Source organism: Heterodontus francisci, chromosome 38, assembly GCF_036365525.1.
Source record: "Heterodontus francisci isolate sHetFra1 chromosome 38, sHetFra1.hap1, whole genome shotgun sequence".
NCBI classification, from domain to species: Eukaryota; Metazoa; Chordata; class Chondrichthyes; order Heterodontiformes; family Heterodontidae; genus Heterodontus; species Heterodontus francisci.
Genome location: NC_090408.1, coordinates 17,900,445 through 17,926,113, shown reverse-complemented (window position 1 = coordinate 17,926,113; position 25,669 = coordinate 17,900,445). Strand labels below are relative to the sequence as shown.

At 39.9% G+C, this 25,669-nt stretch overlaps 1 protein-coding gene across 6 annotated transcripts in view; it reads right to left on the bottom strand.

Annotated features, from left to right (window-relative positions):
- Positions 1-1,237: 1,237 nt before the first annotated feature.
- The window catches only part of LOC137352405 (novel protein similar to elongation factor RNA polymerase II (ell)), a 102,757-nt gene continuing 78,325 nt past the window's right edge, over positions 1,238-25,669 (bottom strand). For 4 of the 6 annotated variants that reach the window (XM_068017761.1, XM_068017760.1, XM_068017763.1 and 1 more), the window contains 6 exons: positions 22,310-22,424; positions 19,818-20,319; positions 18,631-18,694; positions 11,063-11,234; positions 9,385-9,429; positions 1,239-8,671 (listed from right to left, as the gene is read on the bottom strand). In XM_068017761.1, the coding sequence (XP_067873862.1) occupies positions 8,564-8,671; positions 9,385-9,429; positions 11,063-11,234; positions 18,631-18,694; positions 19,818-20,319; positions 22,310-22,424 (1,006 nt within the window). In that variant the 3' untranslated portion in view covers positions 1,239-8,563. Of the gene's footprint in view, positions 8,672-9,384; positions 9,430-11,062; positions 11,235-18,630; positions 18,695-19,817; positions 20,320-22,309; positions 22,425-25,669 lie in introns of those variants that run through there. The other 2 variants (XM_068017762.1, XM_068017765.1) reach the window with 2 other exon arrangements.

Genomic DNA, 25,669 nt, shown 5'->3' with positions numbered 1-25,669 from the left:
CAGGCTTGATGGGATGAAGCTGGATTGCCATTTCTTGCTTTCTCATTGATGCAGTATCAGGGTGACCGGAGTACTCTGCAGAAAACAAGAGTGAGAACAAGCGAACAAATCTACAGAACCTCAGACAAGATAGTGGTTCAGCCTAGATACACAAGTAGGATAAATACCTGGAGTGAACACGGTTTACACAGGGTGTAGGAAGACACATCAGTGTGATGCAGGATTGGACCAATTCCCCAAATGTGTGCTCAGAATAAAAGGGCATCAGAGGCAATGGTGCTACCTACTGAGCCAAGGCTAATGGCTAAAGAACAGAATAGCAAAGGCAGTCAGCCCACATCACTGGCATTCCCTATGAATACTGCTCCTCTTTCTAGAATTCATCATCTTTACTCATCACTTCCTCGGAAAAGCATGATTGAACCACAAATGTGCGGAGAACAGTTGGGTCACCTCAGTGGAAACCAGCTGCACAAAAACAGATTAGCTGGTCATTATCACATTGCTGTTTGAGAACTTGCTATGTGCAAATTGGCTGTCACATTTCCTACAACAGTGATTACAGTTCAAAAGTACTTCATTGGCTGTCAAGAACTTTGAGGCAGCCTGTGATCGTGAAAAGTGCTATATAAATGCAAGTCTTTCTTTCTAACAGTTCCTTCATTCTTCTGGGCTCATCTGCCCCTTTAAAGCTGCTCCAACCTCTTGTGGTGCTGCCGGGATCATGTAATCCTGCTGATACACTGCCGGCATTTCCCTTGGGGCCACCGACAGACTCCCTCTTGGTGGTGGGAATCTTGCCGGGAAATGACCCCTGACCTAGGGATATGTTCCGTCGCTATTTTGCCCCAGAGACGTAAATCCAGCCCCAAGTGGTTCATTCTTTAGCTTCAGTTCATCTTTCACATTCAAGACAATTGTCTGTCAACCAATAGAGAAAATGATAGACCCCTTTTAAAATGTTTCACAAACCATGTCATGCCCCAGTATGGGACACCTCATTCTCAATTTATGCCTAAAGGAAGACTGAGTTGATTCAGTGAGGCAACTACACAAAAAAGAAATTGCACACAAATCCCAAACATTTCAGAATGAACTAAAGATTGGAGAGTTGCATCTGCAGGGATAAACTGCATTCACAGAATCAGACACACACAATGAAGTGAGAGAAATTTTACATTTTGCTTCATTCATTCATGGACAACTTAATTAAACCAGAAAAGTGAAAAAAGGAACTCTGCCTTAGGATTTTGTATTGTACTTTTTGAGAATGGAAACTTTTTAATGCAGATCCAAACAAAAATGACTAAAATGGTCATCAGTTACTTCACTCAGTGAAAAAGGACAGGTGAAACCCATGGAGAAAATATTCACTCCAACTCAGCAAACCGTCACTTTACTCTTCAATAAGCCATCATTTCACTTATAATTAAAACTGTGCATGTGGTTCAATTTGAAAACAGTTGCATTTTTAAAATTAAGAGTGCTTTATTAAGACATAAATTACAGCTAAGAGAATATTTTGAAATTGTATTGACTGTTGACCATTTTAATACAAATTCAAATTTTCATGAGACCAATGGACAAATTCAGCTGGTGTGTACAGTAACATATCGCAAAGCAAAAAATACAAGATAAATTATTCTGCATTCACATTTACATGAAGGTATTTGACCTGAACATTTGGAGAGGCCGGTCTTCTTTCAGAACAGCTCAGTTAAACATAGGAAAACTTGCAATGTCACTGATCTAATTGTATCCAATTGTGATATTTCAGTCCTGATTAATAAGTGTTGTCTGTTCAATAAATATTTTTTTTAAATCACTTTCGTCATAAATTAGTAAGCACTGGGTAATCTTCTGCGCAATGTTTAAAGTCAACAGACATGAAATGTAATCATATATGAATGACGTCCTAAAACATGTTGCTGGCAGACTAGTCTTTTAAAGCAATATGTTGGCAGTTATAGGATGACGGGGCAATTATAGCAAACTGCCTTTGAGCGGTTACAGAATACCAGAATCAATGATGGCAGTACAATGCAAGTCATTTCCAAAAGTTACAACACTTTTTGAAGGGTTCCTATGAATCTTTTTATGAGATTCCACATTCAGTATTACTACAAACTACTTCTCAGTTAAAATTGCTTAATTTAAATGATCTGATCATTCAATTTTTGAGCACTATATTCCCACTCTGTGGCGTCACTTTCGTTATAGTGCGAGTTGCTGGATAATTCAATTTTTTGGTTTGAATTATCAGATGTAGCCTGGGTTAAGAGCTCATAAAGCTGCCAAACAGAGCTAACTGGCATTTTGACTGACAAAGCAATAATTTATGTAAAACATGCAAATTGGGCAGGATATGGAATTTCTTTCATTAGATTAGATTAGATTAGAGATACAGCACTGAAACAGGCCCTTCGGCCCACCGAGTCTGTGCCGAACATCAACCACCCATTTATACTAATCCTACACTAATCCCATATTTCCCTACCACCTACCTATACTAGTGACAATTTATAATGGCCAATTTACCTATCAACCTGCAAGTCTTTTGGCTTGCATTCTGCAATGAATTATTAATGAAGGGGTTAAAGTTAAGTAGCAGTTTGCCCTACTTTCTATCTTGACAACAGCTGAAATATCTCCCAATCAAGATGTGGAAGAGAAAAATCTCATTTCTTCAGTATTTTGTGCTGTTTCTCTGAAGGGATCCAGAGCAAAAGGATGCTGGATGTAAAGTAAACAAACATTCTCCTACAGAACCCTGACAGACCCAACCTAGAAAAGGTGAAATGATTCTCAAGAAAGGAACAGTGTGTGGTTTAAAATTAACACTGAATAGCTGTTACTACCTTATTTTCAGAATCCTATAATTTTTCCACATACAATGGATACTATTAGCGTGCTGAAATGAGTCCAAAACCAACATGTGCTATATGCAAGCACACATTGTGTGTGAATGTGTAAACTCAAATGGACCTTAAAACCAGTTAACTTCTGCCTATTATCCTAGTTTCTGCTACAACCACTGAGCAAATGTGTCTCTGAAGTGAAATGCAAAGATTTGGAGGTATGTGAAATGACTGTGCAAGTCTGAAAAATATGTCAGATTTGTTGTCCCAGGAAAAAAATGAAGCAATTCAGTCAACTTTAAAGCAAAGGAGATAGAAGCTACAAAGGAGAGAGGGTGTATCACAAGAGGCAGACAGGTGGGTTGGTGAAGGCAAAGGACAAGACATGTCCATTCTGTACGCAAGGCTCAACAGGACACAAAAAAATTGACTATAATTATATAAACAGTTGCTGCCCTGGGAGCTTGTACCATGTGCAGTCAGCATCATAGTAACAGACAAACAGCCACACATTTGCCTTGCCGATTAAAGTTACAGATTGCAAGGTTCATTCAATGGGAGTGTGAATATTTATGAAAACAAAAGAGTGTCTAACCATTCCCACCTAACAAAAGATGGCAAGCTTCCAAAGGTTTCTAGAAAGGAACGTCAATCACTAGAACACATCTTTCTAACTGGAAACACGTGGAAAGCCACCACTATGGTTAGAGTCCCTAAAGTAATCTAGAGATCTCTCCATAAGCATAGTTTCCATTAGCACTTTTCCTATAGGAACAGCTCTCACTGGTCCAAGCTGGGACCGCTTAAGTACAGATGGACAGTAGCCAAGGCGCAAAGGTTTGCAAGTGTATTCAGGGTAAATATTGGAGTTTAACCAGATGTATGCTTTGCATTGTTCCAGAAGATATTGATTAGGTTTTCCCTTGTTTGTACAGCTATACATACCCCACCCTGAAAGGGCATTGGTTTTCAGGGTTTTTTGGAGTTAAGTGGCTGAATAAATATGACCAATAATATCTGATGGCCAAGACAACAGAATAGCTGGGCTGCCAGCAAAAAGAGTACAGCAGCAGTGAGCAGAAACATACCAACTTCATCATAGTGCTGAAATTATCCAACCAATGAATGAATTGAACCCAACAATTTTTTTTCTTAAATGCATATCAAATTATCCTGCAGTTGTCGTCGTAAAATAAAGCAGCAGGATGGCTGGAAAACCTTGTGGAGTAGTTTCAGGTAATCAGGTATTGAAAAAAAAGGAAGAATATTTATTTCCAATGCTGTCAAATTAGCCTAACTGTGGCTCAGTGGTCACACTTGCACCTCAGGGATTCAGAAGGTTGTGGGTTCAAGTCCCACTCCAGGGATTTAAGCACAAAATCTAGGCTGACACTTAGTGCAATACTGATGGAGTACTGCACTGTTGGAAGTGCTGTCTTTCAGATGAGATGCTAAACCAAGATCCTGTTTGTCCTCTCAGGTGTATGTAAAAGATCCTGTGCCACTGTTTTGAGGAAGAGTTGGGGACTTCTCACTGGTATTGTGGCCAATATTTATCCCTCAGCCAAAACAAACAAATTATCTGGTCATGATCATATTGCTGTGCACAAATTAACAGCCATGTTTCCTACATTACAACAGTGACAGCACTTCAAAAGTACTTCATTGGCTGTAAGGCGCTTTTAGGTGTCCGGAGCTATATAAATGCACGTCTTCCTTTTCTTCTCAAATATGGATGACGAGCCGGACAGTGTTTAAGCTGTGCTGCAGTAAATAGGTTCGTTGTAGCTTAACTGCTGGATATAGTGCTGTCAGGAAGTTGGAGGAAACCTGGATATATACACCTGCATACCTTCATTGTAAATTAGAAAATTTGGAAGGCCATCTCAATTGCGATTGGGTAACTGGTACTTACAACTTGGTCTGTATCCTTGACACAGCGTATTTCAACGGGCATAGAAAAAAAGAAACACCAAATGCATCTGAACGGGACTGTGAATGGAGTGTGATTCTTCAAAGCAATTACCAAATGTTTCTATTGAGCAGAGTTCCAAAGGAGTGCTCAGTTGAGGAACAGATTGAGGTATTCCAGTCATGCAGCGATGAAGGGACACTTGGCTTTGGCCCTGTTCAGTGACTACTAGAATGCTGAATGATTGCTTTTTTTCTGCTCTGTCCTTTCCATTTATAGGTTTTGCTGCTAGTTCTACTGCTAACAGATTGCAGTGTGTCCTGCAGGCTACTATGAAGTCTATGTTGTATTTAAAAAAAATACTCCAGTGATTTCCCTAATCATACTGTGAATTGCATTTCAAAATGGGATGAGACAGTATTTGGGAGTGCTGCCCAGAGTCAAATAGGAGCAGTTTCCAAGATGGTTCTCTATTTGAAGAAATCTAATGTTAGAGAAATAATAGCCATCAATATTATAACAAGTAATAATATAGGGCCCAATCAAATAAAGATGCTTTGGTGAACTCCAATAATTCCCTGCTGCTGCACACTAAATTCACCTTGCATCTAAGACCTTCAAAAAGCTGTTGGGTTTACGTTCAAATGGTGCAGAACAAGGAAGCACAAGATGGACAGCATACAAGTTCTTCAAACCCAAAATGCTAAAGGCTATTTAAAGGTGTAGCGCTCAGACAAGAACATATGCCAATTATGAAGCTATGGTTTGGTGGAAGGTAACTTTAACTGTTGCCAGTACGCAGAATGCTCTTTCAATAAGCCAGATCACGAGCCACTTAATGACACAGAACCACTGGCAAACAAAACACAACCCACAGAACTAATTCTGCACTTGCAGGGGTTGGTGAGTTATGGCTACAACGTTGCTCGGAACACAGGATTATTCCTCATACAGACTGCAATCTTTTAAGAAATAGTCAGCGTTAATCACACGATTTTTAATGTTGGAACTTGAGAATGCAAACCAAGAAATTAGGGGTTTTGAGTCATGCAAGACAAATTATTTCACCTAAGCTCTGGAAGTAGACTTTAACTGCCTGCTTTTTGTTGAAAATTAAGATCAAAGTCTTTCAGTACATCATAAAATCCCAGATACTTAAATATATTTGAAAATATTAAGCTGGAATTAGCTATCTTTTAAGAAAAAATTTAAATAAAACTCTGGAAAAAAATGGATAGCCAAGGCTCCAAAGCTGATTTGCAACTATTTTTAAGTCAACTTTGGTCACATGTAATATTTGCAAACAAAACAATAACTTGTATGAACAAATAAACGAATACTACAGATGCTGACAAGACTCAGCAGGTCAGGCAGCACCTATCGAGTGAACACAAGGCTTGCAGTTCTGAGGAAGGTTCCAGATTCTAAATGTCGACTTGTGTTCTCATACAGATGATGACCATTTCCAATGTGTCCTTTTATTGTTTCAGGACTTTTACAATTATGTTTTTAAGATCAGAAGTGAGCAGGTGAAGTGTAATTTCACATGTACACATGGGGATTTACTTGTGAAGTGCATATGGGGCAAGCGGTGGACAACAAAAGGAAATGAGAAAGGACAAAGGGAAGACACAAGAAAATAGATGAGGCTAGTAATAAACTAAAGGTAACAATTTCAAATATAGAATTTCAGAGCTAAACACAGTTCTGCAAATTCAATCAAGGCTGAAAATAATGGCATTGGTATCTACAGTTGCAGATTATTAGCATGGATAGCACATCCAAGCAACAATATAACATTTGGTCAGCTGTTAATCCCAATTTTTATGCCTTACACATTTACTTCAACTTCCTATTGCAATCCATAGTTTATGGAAACAAGGCTAAACAAGGTTGAAAATCAAATTGGTTAATGCAAATCTTCAAAAGTGGTTACCTTAATAGATGTTGATAATGCGGAACAGCAACACTAATCAAATCCAAGAAATAGTTTAGAACTTTGAAATTTGGGTAACTAAAGTTAGTGGGCTAACAAATGACAAGAGCAGCAGCTGAAACAGCCATGTAAACCTAACATGGAATGCTGCTGTATTACTCCGAGCAAACATTTTTACATGATTTACTTAACCAAAGTTTTATGGCCAAAGATGACAAGATCTTATTCTCCTACCTGCATAGCATCAATAACATGATAAACAAAACCCCCAAAATGCTTTCATTTCAGATTAACATGCAGTAATGCCAAATCAAATTTGCAGGAACAGTATCAGAATGGTTCTGACCAATTGATGTAAATGTAAGGTTTTAGTGATTTACATCTTGGAAAGATCAATTCGTCCACATAGGGTACAATTCTGATAAGTATGGTACTGTATCTCTGTATAGCACACCAGCCATGTTTGACTTGGGGTACACATTGTGTGCTGCATACCCAATGTAAAAGAGGACTCAGCCAGAGCACAGGCTATGCAGAAAGAGGGGGGAGCCAGAATTCAGCTTGGGTCTTAGACTGACACAAAAGTTATACAGATAGTACGCATTCCCCGACAGTGAACACCTGCTCCATATATATATATATATATATATATATATATATATATATATATATACATACACACACCATTGTTACCTTTTATTCTGTATATTGTATAATGAGCTCAGATACCTAACAATTTAAAAATATCCTGTTTTGATTGTGTAAGAAAAAGAAAACAATTGAGCAATAAATTATTTTGTACACAGACCAGTTTTACGGACTGAGGCACATGGATGCAGTAGCTTAAATCAGTACAGATAACATCCAAATATGTTTTCACATAGTGAAAGTAGACGGAAAATTCTAAGTCAAACAACACCGTGCACCAGCCATACAATTTGAAGACTACACAAGATCCTTTGCAATAACGTTTTACCAAATCGGACTTTAAATTTTCTGCAACCAGGATTATGCTCTATTCCTTATAAACCATGTTTTTTCTGAGAATGTTGAAAATTATAACTAATTATTAAAAAATCATCATGGGAAAAGTGTGAACATGGTACATGTACAACACATTTACTTGTAAAAGGTTTTAAAGCAATCTTGGATGAATATATTCTTATTAAAAGACATTAATTTAACACATTCATTGTTCTGTGCAGGATCAAATGACGGTAAACTAGTTCTGCCTGGTTTAATAGCAAACTAAGGTAAAAAGCAAAGGTCACTAGAAAACAAGAAGAAACAGCTTAAGGCAATATTACTGCTAAAACTGGGTAGTGTTATGTTAAATAACACAATGATGTTGCCTGAAGCTATAAAGGTAGGAGATTGTGACCTTAGGTGATGAATTTAAGAACAGAAATTCACACTGCATATAAAGATTGGCCCCATAAAAATGCATGGCAGACTTAAGTTTTATAGTTTTAAATTCATATTAAGGCATCTTAGAGGAGATAAATATTTTCCAAAATATTACAACAGTACTATTTTCGGTTTTGTCTTTTGTTATGTAGTACACATATACATTGCAAAAATGTATAAACAACATGCAGTTTATGGCTCAGTTCAAATTGTTAATCACAGGTATTCAAACCTTGTTGCGAGCACTGAGACCCTCAGTCCTTCATTGACAGAATGTATCTCGTCAATGGTCAAACTGCAATGGTCAAAAGATTTCTTCTTAAAAACAGACGCTAAAAATTGTCCTTCTGAAAGCCATTTTCAAGACAAATAAGTTCTCTTATGTTGTGTCCAGAGGCAACTAGTTGGTCTTAACATTTGGAAAGAGGAAGCTCTTGGCAGTGAACATCATCACGACATGTGGTTCGGGTCATATTCCAGTATCAACTGTTTGATGTGTGATAGCTTCCGGTGCAGGTACTCACAGCGAACCTTCTCTTCTCGATATGTAGGATGGGTCTATTCCACAAAGGGGGGTAAAAATCCACTTTTATAAAAATGGTCAGCCACATTTTCAATTACATAAATATACCAAATAGCTTGTGCACAGCACCACTATCTAATTTCACTATATGCATAAGAGATCCTGGAACAGATGGAGAAGCTGAACAGAAAACTATTGTAAACCTTTTTGTAGTTGAATTCATATAGCTAATTTCAAAAAAAGTGACGGAAGAGCACAAGTTGATAAGGACAATAATGACACAAGTGATACAGAAAGGAGCGAGAGAGGAGTTAGAGGGCAAATAAAAAAAACAGGATAAAGATATTGAATAAATCTAGAGAGCGGAGAATAGAGAAACACAAAATGGAACTGGCCAAAACTGAGAACATTTGCAATATAAATGAAACAGATGCTATGTGCAGAACAGAACATGGCAAATGTTAAACGGATATACAATATATCCTCTTGAAACAGTATTGGAAATAGCCCATTTCCTGTTATATAACATTCTCAGGCAAACTGAAGGAAACATTAAATCCGCCATGCGGTTTGGAAAGAGTTAATTAAAGTCTCTCCTAATTCAGAGCTTAAGAAACCAGCAAGATAAATATTTATGCTACCAATATGCTGGTAATGTTGCTTAATGGCACAAAACAGTTTCCAATTTTACGAGAACAAAAAAGATAAAACACTAAACCTCCCTTCTCCCGAAAAATAAATAACCTACCTTTTTAAACTTCCTATATTCCTCAAATATTTGGTCCTCCACCAACTGAAATACAATATCACAAATAAAATAGGCTTCAAGTTCTTAAATTTAACCACATCAACATATCATATCAAACTTTTAAACCTGGTTTCAGAAATTAAGTTTCAAAGGCAAAACTTTCCCCTCCCCCATTTTGAATTATCAATTCATAAGGCTGAGATGTTGACACCCACATTATTTCAAAATACATTAAGTACATGCTGCAATAAAAATTAAATATTCTCTTCCTACAATGCTAACTTAAATGATAATCTAAATTTATCTTTTGCCAAGTCTGTTAGTGTTAGTTAAACACGCATTTTTAAAGGAATTTAAACAGGACATGCACTATTGGTTCAGTCATTTTTATTCTGATAAATATGGTATTAAAACATGAGTATTCAATTCATGGGAAATAATAGCGTTCCTTTCCAAGAAGAAAACTTTATTAAATTCATTAAAAAGGCAATGTTTAAAGGAGGGCATTCACACGGTGGTCTTGGGACACATTCAGTCACCATGTCCTGACGTATCCAGCTCTTGAATCTCAGGCTGCTCAGTTCTTATGTTTATTATTTGCTAGCTTGTCTTATTTGAGACCTGTGGACCTGGAGGTTTAGAAAGGGTTGTTTTTAAACCTACCCATCTGATGAAAGGTCACAGACCTGAAATGTTAATTCTGTTTCTTTCTCCACAGATGCTGCCAGATCTGCTGAGTATTTCCAGCATGTCCTGCTTTTATTTGTTTTGTTTTAAAACACTGTTGCCTCATTGGTGACAAATGCAAAAACAGAACAAATTGCAACATCTATCCCTATTGTGGGGCATATTAACTACTCTCAGCCATTGTGGTAGCTGCAGTACTACAACAGTCCTTAATTTTCCCACACTCTTTTGGGCAGTGTGGGCAGGAGATGGAAATTTCCATGGGGTCCCACCCCTCCACTTCTCAAACTTTTGTGTTTTCGTGGAAAGTATACTTATTTTTTGCATTATTACAGCAGTTCTGTATTTTCTCAATTCATCCTATAACGCAATTTAAGGCATTGCAGTAATTGCTCTGATGAACTGAATCTTAGCCAAAAGCAGATGTGAAGCTGATGTTTTATTAGCCAATATGAATGATTTAAAAGAAATCCAAATGTTATAATTACACTGTGATAAACGGCAGTTTATGTCAAACTGATGTAGCATTTTATGGTTGGTTTCCATCTTGTTCTTTAAATATAAAAATCTGACATGGTGTGTGGTTAAACATTTAATGTTGTTATTCTAGCTCTCTATCTTGCCTGAAATGGTGCAAATCAAGTGTGAAATGAGCTGAATATCATTTTATTTTAATTAATTCCCTCCTCTCCATTCAATAGTTTAAACACAGCAGGCCTAATGTAACATTTCTCACTTGTATAAGCCAGTGAAGTGGTTTTTTAATAAATTTAGGAAGGCACAAACCTAAACTCTAAAAACTTATGTACGCAAGATACTCCTCCCCATCCACCCAATGCCACTCTGGCTTCTCCAAGTGAACAGTCAACTCGGCTGCATTATTATTTAGAACCAGCTGAAGTTCAAGTGGAGGGAGAAGAATGCGGGGGTCGGGGTAGAGAGAGATGGATGAACAGCATCAGCCTCTGCCAAACAACTCACATTCTCTTACCTTGTATTCCTCTGTTCCTGGGTTAAGTGTTTTGATTTTTGATCCCAACTGTACGAATTGTTCAGTTATGTTTCCAATTCTTGTGTGAAGATCCCTGTATTCACTGTATTCTGCATTGAAATCATTCCGATAGTTTTGACACAGTTCTAAAGACGTAATGGCAGTGTACTTCCTGCAAAAATAATTTTGTTATTTATAAGCTTTCAAAAACACATGATTATAAAGAAATAAGTCAATCCAGTCAAACTTAACAAATAACATAGGAAGAAAATTAAAGAATCTTTGTTCTAACTCTGAAGCACTTTAGTCATTGGTGGGAAATTTGATGAAGGGCAGATGGGAAGGAAAAGGTGGGATTTCTACCATTCTCCAGTGCACCCATTCTTTCATAAAATCCTTGATTTTCAATTTATACTGATTTCCACCCAAGAATCCATAACTTGTTAACCCACATGATTCAGTACATCTCAAGGGTGAAAATTTCATGAAATTTTGTCTGCTTCATTGTTCTCTGCTGCACACAGAGCATTGGATGGTGTGTAGCATTTCTCTTGCATTCTGACCATCACACACAAAAAATACTTACATATCCAAAATTAAATGAGAAAGTATTTTGAAGAAAACTAAGTGCATAGATGTCCAAAAAGTTTTTTTTTGCCAGCATGAAATCCCCTTGCTCCAACTTTCAAATATATATTATTTAATTCAAAAACTGAAATATTCCTAGGAAATTTACAGAAAGACAAAACTTGAAGGTTAAGAATCTGATTGCTTTTTAAGTACCCACTTCTTGGATAACTGGTGGAGTCAACAGTATTTTCCTAGTATGCAGAGCAATGATTACAGTGAATTTTCTCAAAAAAGCACAGACTGCAACAAAAATGCATAATATTTCAGCAAAAGCAATGGAGCTTAATGGATAGGCCATCTCTGTAAACATCAAATGGTATTACTGAATGCACTTTTAAAAAAATGTTTAAAAAAGATTCAACAGGACCTCAGAATTCCTGAGACAGTTCAATAAAGGCTTTTAGTAAATAGATATTACTACCAGCCTATTTTATTGGATGAACTTTTTTACATCTAGTTTTACATGCCTTGTAAATAATCATAAAATGTGAAGACTACCCATCTTTCCTTTAACTAGGAGAGCTGAGCAGTAAAATAAAATGGACACTTGTAAAACTAGCTTTCCCTGTTTTTCTTCTGCTATATCAATGGCCTCTAATATTAAGTGTGAGCAAAGCAGTCTAATCAAGTTTGACTAATATACAGCAATGGGTTTCAAACCTGCAACTATCCAGTTGAGAGCATGACCTGTGCTATCCACCTGCAAAATGAACTCAAATTCTGAAAAGCTCCAACAAACCAGAAAAGGAGTATACACTAAATTTATTTTCTGGACACACCGATTCCCACAGACTTCAATTTTGCTAGGGCTCCTTGATGCCACACTCAGTTAAATGCTGCCTCGACGTCAAGGGCAGTCATTCTCACCTCACATGGCTGTGGGGAACCCAAACTGAGCATCGGTGAGCAGGTTGTTGCTGAGCACATGCCGCTTGACAGCACTGCCAATAACATCTTCTATCACTTTGCTAATGATTGAGAGTAGACTGGTGTAATTGACCTGATTGGATTTGTCCTGTCTTTTCTGAGCAATTTTCCACATGTCGGTGTTGTAGCTGTACTGGAACAGCTTGGCTAAGGGCGCAGCTAGTTCTGGAGCATGACTCTTCAGTACTACAGCTGGGACCATAACATTTGCTGCATCCAGTGCCCTCAGCCTTTTCTTGATATCACATGGAATGAATTGACTTGTCTGAAGACCAGCATCTGTGATGGTGGGGACCTCAGAAGGAGGCCGAAATGGATCATCCACTCAACACTTCTGGCTGAAGATGGTTGCAAATGCTTCAGCCTTGTCTTTTTCACTGACCTGCTGGGCTCCCCCATCATTGAGGATGGAGATGTTTTTGGAGTCTCATCTTCTGGTTAGTCATTTAATTATCTACCACCATTCACGACTGGACGTAGCAGGACTACAGAGCTCTGATCTGTTGGTTGCGGGATCGCTCTGATCTGTTGGTTGCGGGATCACTTTGCTCTGCCAAAAGCATGCTGCTTCTGCTGTTTAGTATGTCTTCTTTGGCCTCCTTGTCTCGAGAGACAATGGGTAAGCGCCTGGAGGTGGTCAGTGGTTTGTGCAGCAGCGCCTGGAGTGGCTATAAAGGCCAATTCTAGAGTGACAGACTCTTCCACAGGTGCTGCAGATAAAATTGGTTGTCGGGGCTGTTACACAGTTGGCTCTCTCCTTGTTTAGTATGTATGTAGTCCTATATTGTAGCTTCACCAAGTTGGCACCTCATTTTTAGGTATGCCTGATGCTGCTCCTGGCATGTTCTCCTACACTCCTCACTGAAACAGGTTTGGCCCCCTGGCTTAATGATAATGGTAGAGTGAGGGATGTGCCATGTCTGGAGGTTACAGATTATATAATTTTGCTATTGCTATTGGCCCACAGTGCCTCATGGATACCTGTTTTTGTGCTGCTTGTTCTGACTCTATCCTATTTAGCACAGCGATAGTGCCACACAACACGACGTAGCGTGTCCTCAGTGTGAAGACTTTGCCTTCACAAGGACTGTGCAGTGGTCACTCCTACAATACTGTCATGGAAAAATGCATAAGATCGTAAGAAGTAGGAGTAGGTCATTTGGCCCATTGAGCCTGCTTTGCCATTGAATAAGATCATGGATGATCTGATTGTGGCCTTCAATCCATTTTCCAGCCTGCCCCCCACAACCTTTTACTCCTTTGTAGATCAAAAATCTGAATATATTCAAGGCTGAGTTAGACAATGTATCAACCCACTCAATCATGATGAAACACAAATCAACAAATAAACTGCCTACTTTTCTAGCACCTGAGCTTAGAGGAGTCAACAAAAAGCCAATATGCCAATAATAGTTTGACTACATAAAATGGGTTTAAGACAGCTAGTCACTATACAAGCTGTACAACACAATATAGCCTTCAAATATGTTTGCAATCTAATACACAAATAGAGTTTATTAAGAAAATTAATTTGAAGTATGTAGATTGAATACTTTTAATAAGCCAAAGAAAACAGTAGGTATTTGCATGATTTTCAAGCAGAACAATTATAAATTTACTATGTTTCCAGCCATATTTGAACAGCAAAAACAGTAAGTAACATTTTGAAGACTGAATGTAACTGTGCAGTGAAATGTTACCGGTTGCAGGAGAATTCCCCGTTACTCACTCCAAGTGTGGTTTTCCTTATTCTTCAAATGTACTACACTCTCCACATACAAATAGGATACTATGTACTACGTGGGGTGGGTCAAGGTAACTGGGACTGTTGTCCCTCTATGACCAAAGTCTAGGGGTGCTTCTAACATTCCCTCTTGTCAAATCCTTTTTGTGGACCACATCCTCAGTTTTATTGCTCAAAGGAAGAAACATCATCATGTTTCCAGTTGCGTTCCACAGGGCTCAGTACTGGGTCCCCTGCTTTTTGTGGTATATATTAACGATTTGGATGTAAATGTAGGGGGCATGATCAAGAGTTTGCAGAAGACACATAGATTGGCCGTGTGGTAGATAGTGAGGAGGACAGCTGTAGGTTGCAGGAAGATATTAATGGTCTGGTCAGATGGGCAGAAAAATGGCAAATGGAATTCAACCTGGAGCAGTGTGAGGTGATGCATTTGGGGAGGACAAACAAGGCAAAAAAATACATAATTAATGAGAAAATACTGAGAAGTGTAGAGGAAGTGAGGGACCTTGGAGTGAATGTTCATAGATCCCTGAAAGTAGCAGGACAGGTCAATAAGGTGGTTAAGAAGGTATATGGAATCCTTTCCTTTATTAGCCGAGGTATGGAATACAAGAGCAGGGAGGTTATTCTGGAACCGTTAAACTCATTGGTTCGGCCACAACTTGAGTACTGTGTGCAGTTCTTGTCACCTCACTACAGAAAGGATGTAATTGCACTGGAGAGGGTACAGAGATTTATGAGGATGTTGCCAGGACTGTAAAAATGAGGAAAGATTGGATAGGCTGGGGTTGTTCTCCTTGGAACAGAGAAGACATTTTGAGGGGCCTGGATAGAGTGGAGGTGAAGGGTCTATTCACCTTAGCAGAGGGGTCAGTGACGACGGGGCATAGATTTAAAGTGAGTGGTAGGAGGATTAGAGGGGAGATGAGGAAAAACCTTTTCACCCAGAGGATGGTGGGGGTCTGGAACTCACTGCCTGAAAGGATTTGAGAGCCGGAAACCCTCAACTCATTCAAAAGGAGTCTGGATATGCACCTCAAGTGTCGTAATCTGCAGGACTACGGACTAAATGTTGGAAGATGGGATTACAATGGGTGGATAGTTTTTCGGCCAGCACAGACACGATGGGCCAAGTGGCCTCTTTCTGTGCCTCACAATTTCCACAATTCTATAAGTGCATGTACCACCAGTAAAATGCATGTCTCAACTTTTAATCCTAGCCATCCCACTGCAACAAGTGAAAGAGAAAATGTGGGGAAAGGGAAGGTGCTTTGTGTATCAAGTTGTACAGAATTCAATGAGAAGGACGGTACCTATAGTGTGCAAAGGGATATCCTTCATCAATTTCCAGATTCAAACAGAAGTACACCATAAACTGGAAGTGGATCTCTTGACTTCAGCATAACTCAAAGATAAAGACCAAGATCAGACCACCTCTCCTTCCACATAAACAAGGCACAAGAGAAAGTAACATTTAAGGAAAAACTACAAAATACTGGAAACCTGAACTAAAAAGATTGCACAGCATCTGCAATGAGAAAAGACAAATTATGATGTTTTGGGTGTATAACCTTCAAGACCACTTTGTGTCACTTAATACTGCTTGGAGATCCGAGCAACTGTGGCAAAGTGCTGCAGTGATATTCCTTCACCCCATTGGGATAGGTACCTCAGCCACACCAGAACAGTTCAAGCACATGCCCAAAATATTTACTGACTGACTTCGAGATTTGTGGCAGTGTCAGTCGGGGATAGACAGATACTGAAAATCTCACCTGTGGCACTACCTCTGATACAGGGGTCAAATCAGAAATTTCAGAGCTCTTTTTTTGTGATCACCATGAAATCAGAAGGTCCTCTGTACCCTGCCTGATGTTCCATTTGCCTGGCCCTACTGACCTGGACCCTTCCATCTGAACGAGCCAATATGCATCAATCCAGAACTAGCTTACTCCCCAAACAAACTTTTCCATGGAAGAGGACAGCTGACTAGCTCTTGCCATAAATTCAAGCTGAGATCATGAAATACTCAACTGGGAAAACACAACCCAGACAATGCTTGAGTACCTGCCCCTGATTGCAGTAATCTTGCTCTCAGCTCACATACATAGCAGCATTACAGGAACTCACATTATGTCCTCAATGTAAATCCAATGCCACTATGGTAAGATACATGCACATGGATAGCTGCATCTGACATAGGGTACCTTTATACTCCATGTCTTGATGTCAGTGGGGCTGCATACATCAAATTCTTTCAAACTGCCTTTAAGCAGACAACCTGAGATGGGAATTGGAAGGCACACAAAAGTCATCAGGCTAACCAGTCCGAACAACCAGTTGTTCAGCTGTACAGAATGAAAAAAATGAAATCTTCAAAGGATATAATGAGTAGTCCCCTGACAGTGTTCTACACCTCAATTACATGTCACTTGTGTTCATTTCCATCTACTCTTTACAATCTCTAACTGCATCTGCAAAGATGGGACATAAGTTTTAATCCCCTTCAAGCTTAAGAAGTGCAGAGATGACAGGACATTTAACATGAACAATCACCCAAGTACCAGCAAAGACATTCGTATTAGGTTGCCACTGAAAACATAGAATCACAGAAGTTTACAGCACTTTGGCCCATTCTGTCTGTCCTGGCCAAAAAACAGCTATCCAGCCTAATCTTGAAAGCAATTTGTTGGCTACACAGGCATATAAGACAGCAACAGGCTGTTCAGCCTCTCCAGCCTGTCCGTCATTCAGTTACATCATGGCTGATCGGTACCTCAGCGCCATTTACCTGCTTTTTCTCCATTTCCAGAAATTCAATTGTTCTCAGCCTCTTAAATTTCAATTGATCCAGCATCTAAGCCTTTGGGAGGAGACAGTTCCAGTTTATCACTACCCTTTGACAAAGTTTGAGATTGTCATCCAGTGATTTAACAGATGTTCGCAAGACAACCTAGTCCTCCAGTTGCAGAAGATTAATTGATGTGGATGTAATTAGCCAAATCCAAATCTCTAATTTATTTGGGGCATATCTGCAATCATTTAAAAATGCAAATCAGTTGCTTCAATCAGGACCCAAGTCTGTACACTGTAGAGTCAGTTCATGATGTAGATCTCTTGCTCACTTACTCAATAGTGGAATCATTTTATACCAGACTAGCTGACAAAAGTCTTCATATCAACAGCCTTTTGATCATTACCAGATAAGGAAGTGACACCATCTCTGGGATATACATGCCTCCTCCCTGGAGGCTTAAATCAGCACAACGCATTACTCAGCAGGTGCATCTTTAAATGGTCATTACCATGCAAAATCCCTGCCTCTGCTCAAGTCCCTAGCCATTTGAGCCACCAGGGAAGGCAGTCATGCCAAGAACAACTTTGGAAACAATGGATGCAATGTGAACTATCACAGGAATGAATCCCCATTTCATGCAAATCTTTAAACCTAGACAAACTCTGTCGACTAAAGGCTACAGGGATCAATTGAAGGCAGGTAAAACAAGTTTACAAAAGCCTTTAATTAGTTAACTTCTAGGAATTTGAAAGAGACAAAATGAGGTGGAACTAGAAACTTTTCCATTTGTTAATCATTGTGAAGTCTAAGAGAGACGAACATTAAGTTGTTCCAGATTAAGGCTTTACATCAAATTGGGAGAAGAGGCTCTAAGCACGCATTGCTATTTTAAAAGGTATCTCTCCTTCCCCCTCTCCCTCATATAAATAGGCAAATAATCTACTTATTGCCATTTTCAAATGTACTGTAGTATGCATAAAGTCCACTGCTATGGGTATAAAAGCCTTTGCATATTTTTGCTGCACACTCAAGACAGTGATGTTTTATGGACTATCTATTGTAATTGAGTGTGGAGTGTACCTGCAAAGAACAGCACAGACATGATGGGCTGAATTGTCTCCTTCTGTGCTGTAAACTTCTAAAGTTAGTTACAATTTAATGTAGGTATTTGGATATCCCATCTTCAAGGTGACAATTATGCTGCATGGAATTTTTTTTGACACTTAAGCAATCAGCAGGATAGAGTTCCTGCTGCAGCATTAGCACCAATGGATCACAGATGCTACATCTTACGGGACCTGGGAGCCTTTACCTATGTAAGTCAACAGCATTCTATATTTTCAGTCTGTCGGATATAAGGCATACTGATTCTCAACATGCATTAGACTACAGATACAAGGCAACAGTACCTTCACTAAATATAGCAATTTCCTAATGCAAAATTTTTACTGAATTAATACTACTCACAATAAATAGTCAGGCATTTCCACTGTTGAACTAGCGGTTGCAGATGTATTTGTGGTTTCATGCTCTGTAGATAAGATCATACAGGTTATTTGACTATCTAAAATACTAAATGTCAATGGACCTTACTAATTGCCAATAGTAATTACATGGCTATTTTCTGGTAATAGACATTGGTAGCAGCGTATGATCCTTTTTTAAAAAAAAATGACTTCACCAGCAACAGTTGCTTGGGTTAATGGATCATCACAGTTATTTCTAGTCAGTAATCAACAAAATGCAAAAAAAGCTTTGGCACTGTGTACACAGTTTAAAGCAAATGCACTTCACTGCACCTGCCACATTTCACAGAATGTTAGGACACAATGTTTGAACAGCTAAGGTAACTGGAAATAGAAAGAGTAATTAATTTTTTTTGTTGTCAAATCTACACAAGAATAGGCAGGTTTAGTTCCAAGCAGTTTTGAGCAATATTTCTGCAAAGCTAAATTAAAAAGTATACTTTTATAAAAGGCAATGTTAAAATAAGGCTTTATATTTAATCTTATTTCATTACGACAGTGAAAAGCATAACCCAAGATTTCACTTACAGTTACATGATGATGATGATCACTATCTGTTATGATTGCCTTAACTCTTCAAGATGCACATTTATACAGATAAAGGGGTTTTAAAATGAAACTGCATTCAGACCACAACTTCAATCACACTCGATCCATTTTTCTTTGCTCTCCTATTTATTGTAGAGCAGTCAGTATTTTATCATATCCCCCATTATTGGCTATGGGACTCTGTGACTTCTAGGAACATAGGAATAGGACTAGGCCATTTAGCCCCTCTAGCCTCTTCTTCCTACAATTAAATCATTTACTCACCTTGGTTTTTTTCACTTAATACCATTACCTAACAAAAATCTATCTTCTGGAGCAGTTTCAACAGCACTAAGAAGCAGGAGGGTCCCTTGCTATATAACACAATGATGACTCACTTGAAAGCAGATCAGGGAGGAGGAGGAAGCCTGTGAAACTCTATGCATTTGAAGTAATGAGAACTTTCAAAATCACCTCTAAAAGAGCCATATGTTTACCTGTAACATTTTCTAATTATTCATGTACAGTTACTTATAGTTTGAGGATTCAGAGCCATTGCAAGAGCCAATTTTGAAAAACCCTATGTGACACAAATGTTACCTTCAATGTCCTCTTCATGCGGTTTTCCAACTCGTTGTATCGGACTCTCTTTTAGCCACATTCTTGCTTCTTGTCTCCTGTGTTCTTTCTCTTTTTCTTTGTGTTTTTTGGACTTCTTTTTATTGTGACTAGCAGAGAGTTCCATGTCCTCTGGAAGAGGATAAGCTGTCAGTTCTAAACTTGCTTGTGCAACTTGGTTCCTAGGATTACCAGTAATATCTCTGCTGCCTTTGAATTCTTTGTCATTTCTGTTTAATTCACTTTTTGTAGAGCTGTTGCACTTTTTAAATGGTTCATTAGAATCATTCTGACACACAGGCAGTGAAATGCGAGTTTTCTGGAACTCGGTTTTAACAGTTAGACAGGAATTTGCTGTGGCAGTAAGGCATGCTGAATGAGGAAGATGTCCATTCAAAGCAGGCTGCAGATGATTCTTGGGCTGTAATACTTTACTTTTCTTGATTGTGTGTGAATCTGTCCATTCTGAAGGCACTGTTCGTTTCTGGAATAAAGGTACTTTTTTTAAAAAAAAAACAGTGAATATAGCTGTAATCCTTTTATAGTATTACAACATATTATTTCTTGTGGTCAATAATAGCAGCTATATAGCATTTTGCAGGCACCATATAAAACAGACAAAATTTATTTGTTGGCCTTCTTGATCCAACTTCACTAGACCTCTTGTGGCAATCATGATTTAATGCCGCAGTTAGGTGTTTATTAATGGAAGGGATGACAATGGTGCACAAGGCACATTTTTGTATTCTGAATTTAAAGAGCAGCTGCTCGTAGCAGTAATGGTGCCAGCTAGCTGCAATATTTTCCCTTGCACTGTTATACCATTACAAGCAGATCAGCAACTCAGGAATACAAAGTTGAACCATTAAATATTTCCAATTTCAATCTTGGTCAATTTAAAATTCAACCACAGACAAATTCAACTGGACTAGTAGGCAGACTAGTTGAAAAAACACTATGTATTTGGTTGCACAGGTTCGTCGTGATAGATAAGGAAGAGAAGGGAGGGGGCGCAGAGAGGGGGAAGGGGCAAGGAGAGGGTGCAGAGAGAGGCAAGGGGGAAGGGAAGGGGAGGGGGAAGGTGAGGACGCAGAGAGAGGGGAGGGGGAAGGAGAGGACGCAGAGAGAGGGGAGGGGGATGGAGAGGACGCAGAGAGAGGGGAGGGGGATGGAGAGGACGCAGAGAGAGGGGAGGGGGATGGAGAGGACGCAGAGAGAGGGGAGGGGGATGGAGAGGACGCAGAGAGAGGGGAGGGGGATGGAGAGGACGCAGAGAGAGGGGAGGGGGATGGAGAGGACGCAGAGAGAGGGGAGGGGGATGGAGAGGACGCAGAGAGAGGGGAGGGGGATGGAGAGGACGCAGAGAGAGGGGAGGGGGATGGAGAGGACACAGAGAGAGGGGAGAGGAAAGAGAGGGTGCAGAGGGAGGGGAAGGGGAGGACGCGGAGGGCAGAAGGAAGGAAAGGGTGCAGACAGAGGGGAGGAGGGAGGAAAGGGCGCAAAGAGAGGGGAGGGGGAAGGAAAGTGCGCAGAGAGAGGGGAGAAGGAAGGAAAGGGTAAGAGACAGAAGACAACAGAGGGAGAGAGAAAGTAAGAAAAACATATGCCTTTTCAAGTGTAGAGGATTTTACCTTGCTTTTGTCCTGATATGCCAAGGACAACTGATGCATTGAGTTTTATGATAAGTATCAGAATTTGAATTTTATGGTTCTAAACTGTCTGAGAATTCCAGGCAACCTCTGCCAACCGGTTTGGTTTGTTTCTAGCATAAACATTGTGCCAATAGAAACAAATGCAATATAACAACAGAGCCAGTCAAATACCAGGAATAGTTTCAAAGCCCAGTTATGCAACCAATCAAAATTCCTCAATTGACCGTCATATCCTGCAGTCTGAGTATATTCAGATGAGTAAATTCATCTGCAGCACTGCAAGAGTTAAAAGCTTAAAAAGTACAAGAGCTTTAGAAGACAGCCATAAAAACCATACCTTAACCATCAAAAGCCCTCGCCTCCTTATTCATTTGAATTAAAAACCTTCAATTTCTATCATTCATGCAAACATTCCCTTTTACTCTGATGAAAGGCCACAGACCTGAAATGTTAACTCCGTTCCTTTCTCCACAGGCGCTGCCAGACCTGCTGAGTATTTCAAACATTTTCAATTTTTATTCCCTTTCACTCGATGTGCCGACACCTACTCTACATCATCCATTTATAAACACACACACACACACACACACACACACATTAAAACTAACCCAAATTTCATGTTTGTTCATTTTGACATTTTCAAAGGCATCCCAGTTCTCAGTAAGACTTCATATATTAACACTAAGGAAACTTGAACAAGGCAACCATTTTATCAAAACTCAAAAGAGCTCCCCAAAATCCAGAACATATATTTTAGTTGCAGCAGACAGGTTATTGCAGGAAATTATAGTAATAAAAACAATCATAAATTTGACTTTTTACCAACAAAGAATTCTTGACAGGGCTCGATTGCGGTGAAGTTTCCCCTGAGGACTTCTGGAATGGAGAACTGCGTTGAAAACTCTTGGTCTGACTAGAATGTGATGGCTGCCGTTTCCTACAACAAGGGTGCATTGGTTAGAGATAGTCTACAATGTAAAATAAACAGAGGTCACAAATCTAATGCTTTGTCAAATACGCTGTTATGTTCAGTACCGCAAAGAAAGAAGTGTCATTACAGTATCTGCAGCACCATACACATGAACTGAATTACAATTTTTTTTCCTATTTCGTAAATTGCTATTTGCTTTAATACAAATGGACCTAAATAAACCTCACCATTACAATACATCACACAAGAACACTGAAGGCAGCAGAGATGAGAGCAGCAGCTTGAGCTCCACCAAGCTGGTGAGTGGGTCGTTAACAAGATTACTTGATCTGGATCACTATTGAGCAATCCCTGCTGAAAATTTACAGGTACAATTTAGATAAGGGCAGGATCAGACTCTGCTTTGATGCTAATAGCCATAAAACTACTTCAGTATGAGTCATTGCATTCAGAAGAGGAGGAAAGAAAACTGCAGGCTTCAGCAAAAATTAAAAATGCAGCTAGACCTGATGTTGATAAGGGCAATGACAAACACATTCAACACTGTGACTGAAAGTTGCAAAGCATGCAAAGAACTGATTCTTAAACAGGTTTCAAAGCCAGCTCAACCTTGGTTGCTGAAACTTATAAAGTTTTAAGGTACTTGTGGATAAGGATAAGAGTAGTCCTCGGGTGAAGGTGCTAAATTGGGGGAAGGCTAATTATAACAATATTAGGCAGGAACTGAAGAATTTAGATTGGGGGCGGCTGTTTGAGGGTAAATCAACATCTGACATGTGGGAGTCTTTCAAACGTCAGCTGATTAGAATCCAGGACCAGCATTTTCCTGTGAGGAAGAAAGACAAGTATGGCAAGTTTCGGGAAGCTTGGATAACGCGGGATATTGTGAGCCTAGTCAAAAAGAAAAAGGAAGCATTTGTAAAGGCTGGAAGGCTAGGAACAGACGAAGCACTTGAGGAATATAAAGACAGTAGGAAGGAACTTAAGCAAGGAGTTAGAAGGGCTAAAAGGGGTCATGAAAAGTCATTGGCAAACAGGATTAAGGAAAATCCCAAAGCTTTTTATACGTATATAAAGAGCAAGAGGGTAACCAGGGAAAGGGTTGGCCCACTCAAGGACAGAGATGGGAATCTATGTGTGGAGCCAGAGGAAATGGGCGAGGTGCTAAATGAGTACTTTGCATCAGTATTCACCAAAGAGAAGGACTTGGTGGATGATGAGCCTAGGGAAGGGAGTGCAGATAGTCATATTATCAAAAAGGAGGTGGTGTTGGGTGTCTTGCAAAGCATTAAGGTAGATAAGTCCCCAGGGCCTGATGGGATCTACCCCAGAATACTGAGGGAGGCAAGGGAGGAAATTGCTGGGGCCTTGACAGAAATCTTTGCATCCTCATTGGCTACAGGTGAGGTCCCAGAGGACTGGAGAATAGCCAATGTTGTTCCTTTGTTTAAGAAGGGTGGCAAGGATAATCCAGGAAATTATAGGCCGGTAAGCCTTAAGTCAGTGGTAGGGAAACTATTAGAGAGGATTATTCGGGACAGGATTTACTCTCATTTGGAAACAAACAAACTTATTAGAGAGAGACAGCATGGTTTTGTGAAGGGGAGGTCGTGTCTTACGAATTTGATTGTGTTTTTTGAGGAAGTGACGAAGATGATTGATGAAGGAAGGGCAGTGGATGTTATCTATATGGACTTCAGTAAAGCCTTTGACAAGGTCCCGCATGGCCGACTGGTACAAAAGGTGAAGTCACACGGGATCAGAGGTGAGCTGGCAAGATGGATACAGAACTGGCTCAGTCATAGAAGACAGAGGGTATCAGTGGATGGGTGTTTTTTTTGAATGGAGGGATGTGACTAGTGGTGTTCCGCAGGGATCAGTGCTGGGACCTTTGTTGTTTGTAGTATATATAAATGATTTGGAGGAAAATGTAGCTGGTCTGATTAGTAAGTTTGCGGACGACACAAAGGTTGGTGGAGTTGTGGATAATGATGAGGATTGTCAGAGGATACAGCAGGATATAGATCGGTTGGAGACTTGGGCGGAGAAATGACAGATGGAGTTTAATCCGGACAAATGTGAGGTAATGCATTTTGGAAGGTCTAATGCAGGTGGGAGGTATACAGTAAATGGCAGAACCCTTAGGAGTATTGACAGGCAAAGGGATCTGGGCGTACAGGTCCACAGGTCACTGAAAGTGGCAACGCAGGTGGATAAGGTAGTCAAGAAGGCATACAGCAGGCTTGCCTTCATCGGTCGGGGCATAGAGTATAAAAATTGGCAAGTCACGTTGCAGCTGTACAGAACCTTAGTTAGGCCACACTTAGAATATTGTGTGCAATTCTGGTCGCCACACTACCAGAAGGACGTGGAGGCTTTGGAGAGGGTACAGAGGAGGTTTACCGGGATGTTGCCTGGTCTGGAGGGTATTAGCTATGAGGAGAGGTTGGAAAAACTCGGATTCTTTTCACTGGAACGACTGAGGTGGAGGGGCGACATGTTATGAGCGGCATGGACAGAGTGGATAGTCAGAAGCTTTTTCCCAGGGTGGCAGAGTCAGTTACTAGGGGACATAGGTTTAAGGTGCGAGGGGCAAAGTTTAGAGGGGATGCGCGAGGCAAGTTTTTTTTTTTTTACACAGAGGGTGGCGAGTGCCTGGAACTTGCTGCCAGGGGAGGTGGTGGAAGCAGATACGATAGCGATGTTTAAGAGACATCTTGACAAATATATGAATAGGAAGGGAATAGAGGGAGATGGGCCCCGGAAGTGCAGAAGGTGTTAGTTTAGGCAGGCATCAAGATCGGCGCAGGCTTGGAGGGCCGAATGGCCTGTTCCTGTGCTGTACTGTTCTTTGCAACAGACTGAGGGTAAGCACCCATGCAACAGTGGACTCAGCACCAACTTCGGAACGGGAGGGAACAGTGTCGCAGTGGTTAGCACTGCAGCCTCACAGCTCCAGCAACCCAGGTTCGGTTCTGGGTACTGCCTGTGTGTAGTTTGCAAGTTCTCCCTGTGACCGCATGGGTTTCCGCTGGTTTCCTCCCACAGCCAAAGACTTGCAGGTTGATAGGTAAATTGGCCATTGTAAATTGCCCCTAGTGTAGGTAGGTGGTAGGAGAATTGAGGGAAGATGGAGATGTGGTAGGGAATATGGGATTAATGTAGGATTAGTATAAATGGGTGGTTGATGATCGACACAGACTCTGTGGGCCGAAGGGCCTGTTTCACTGTTGTATCTCTCTATGACTCTA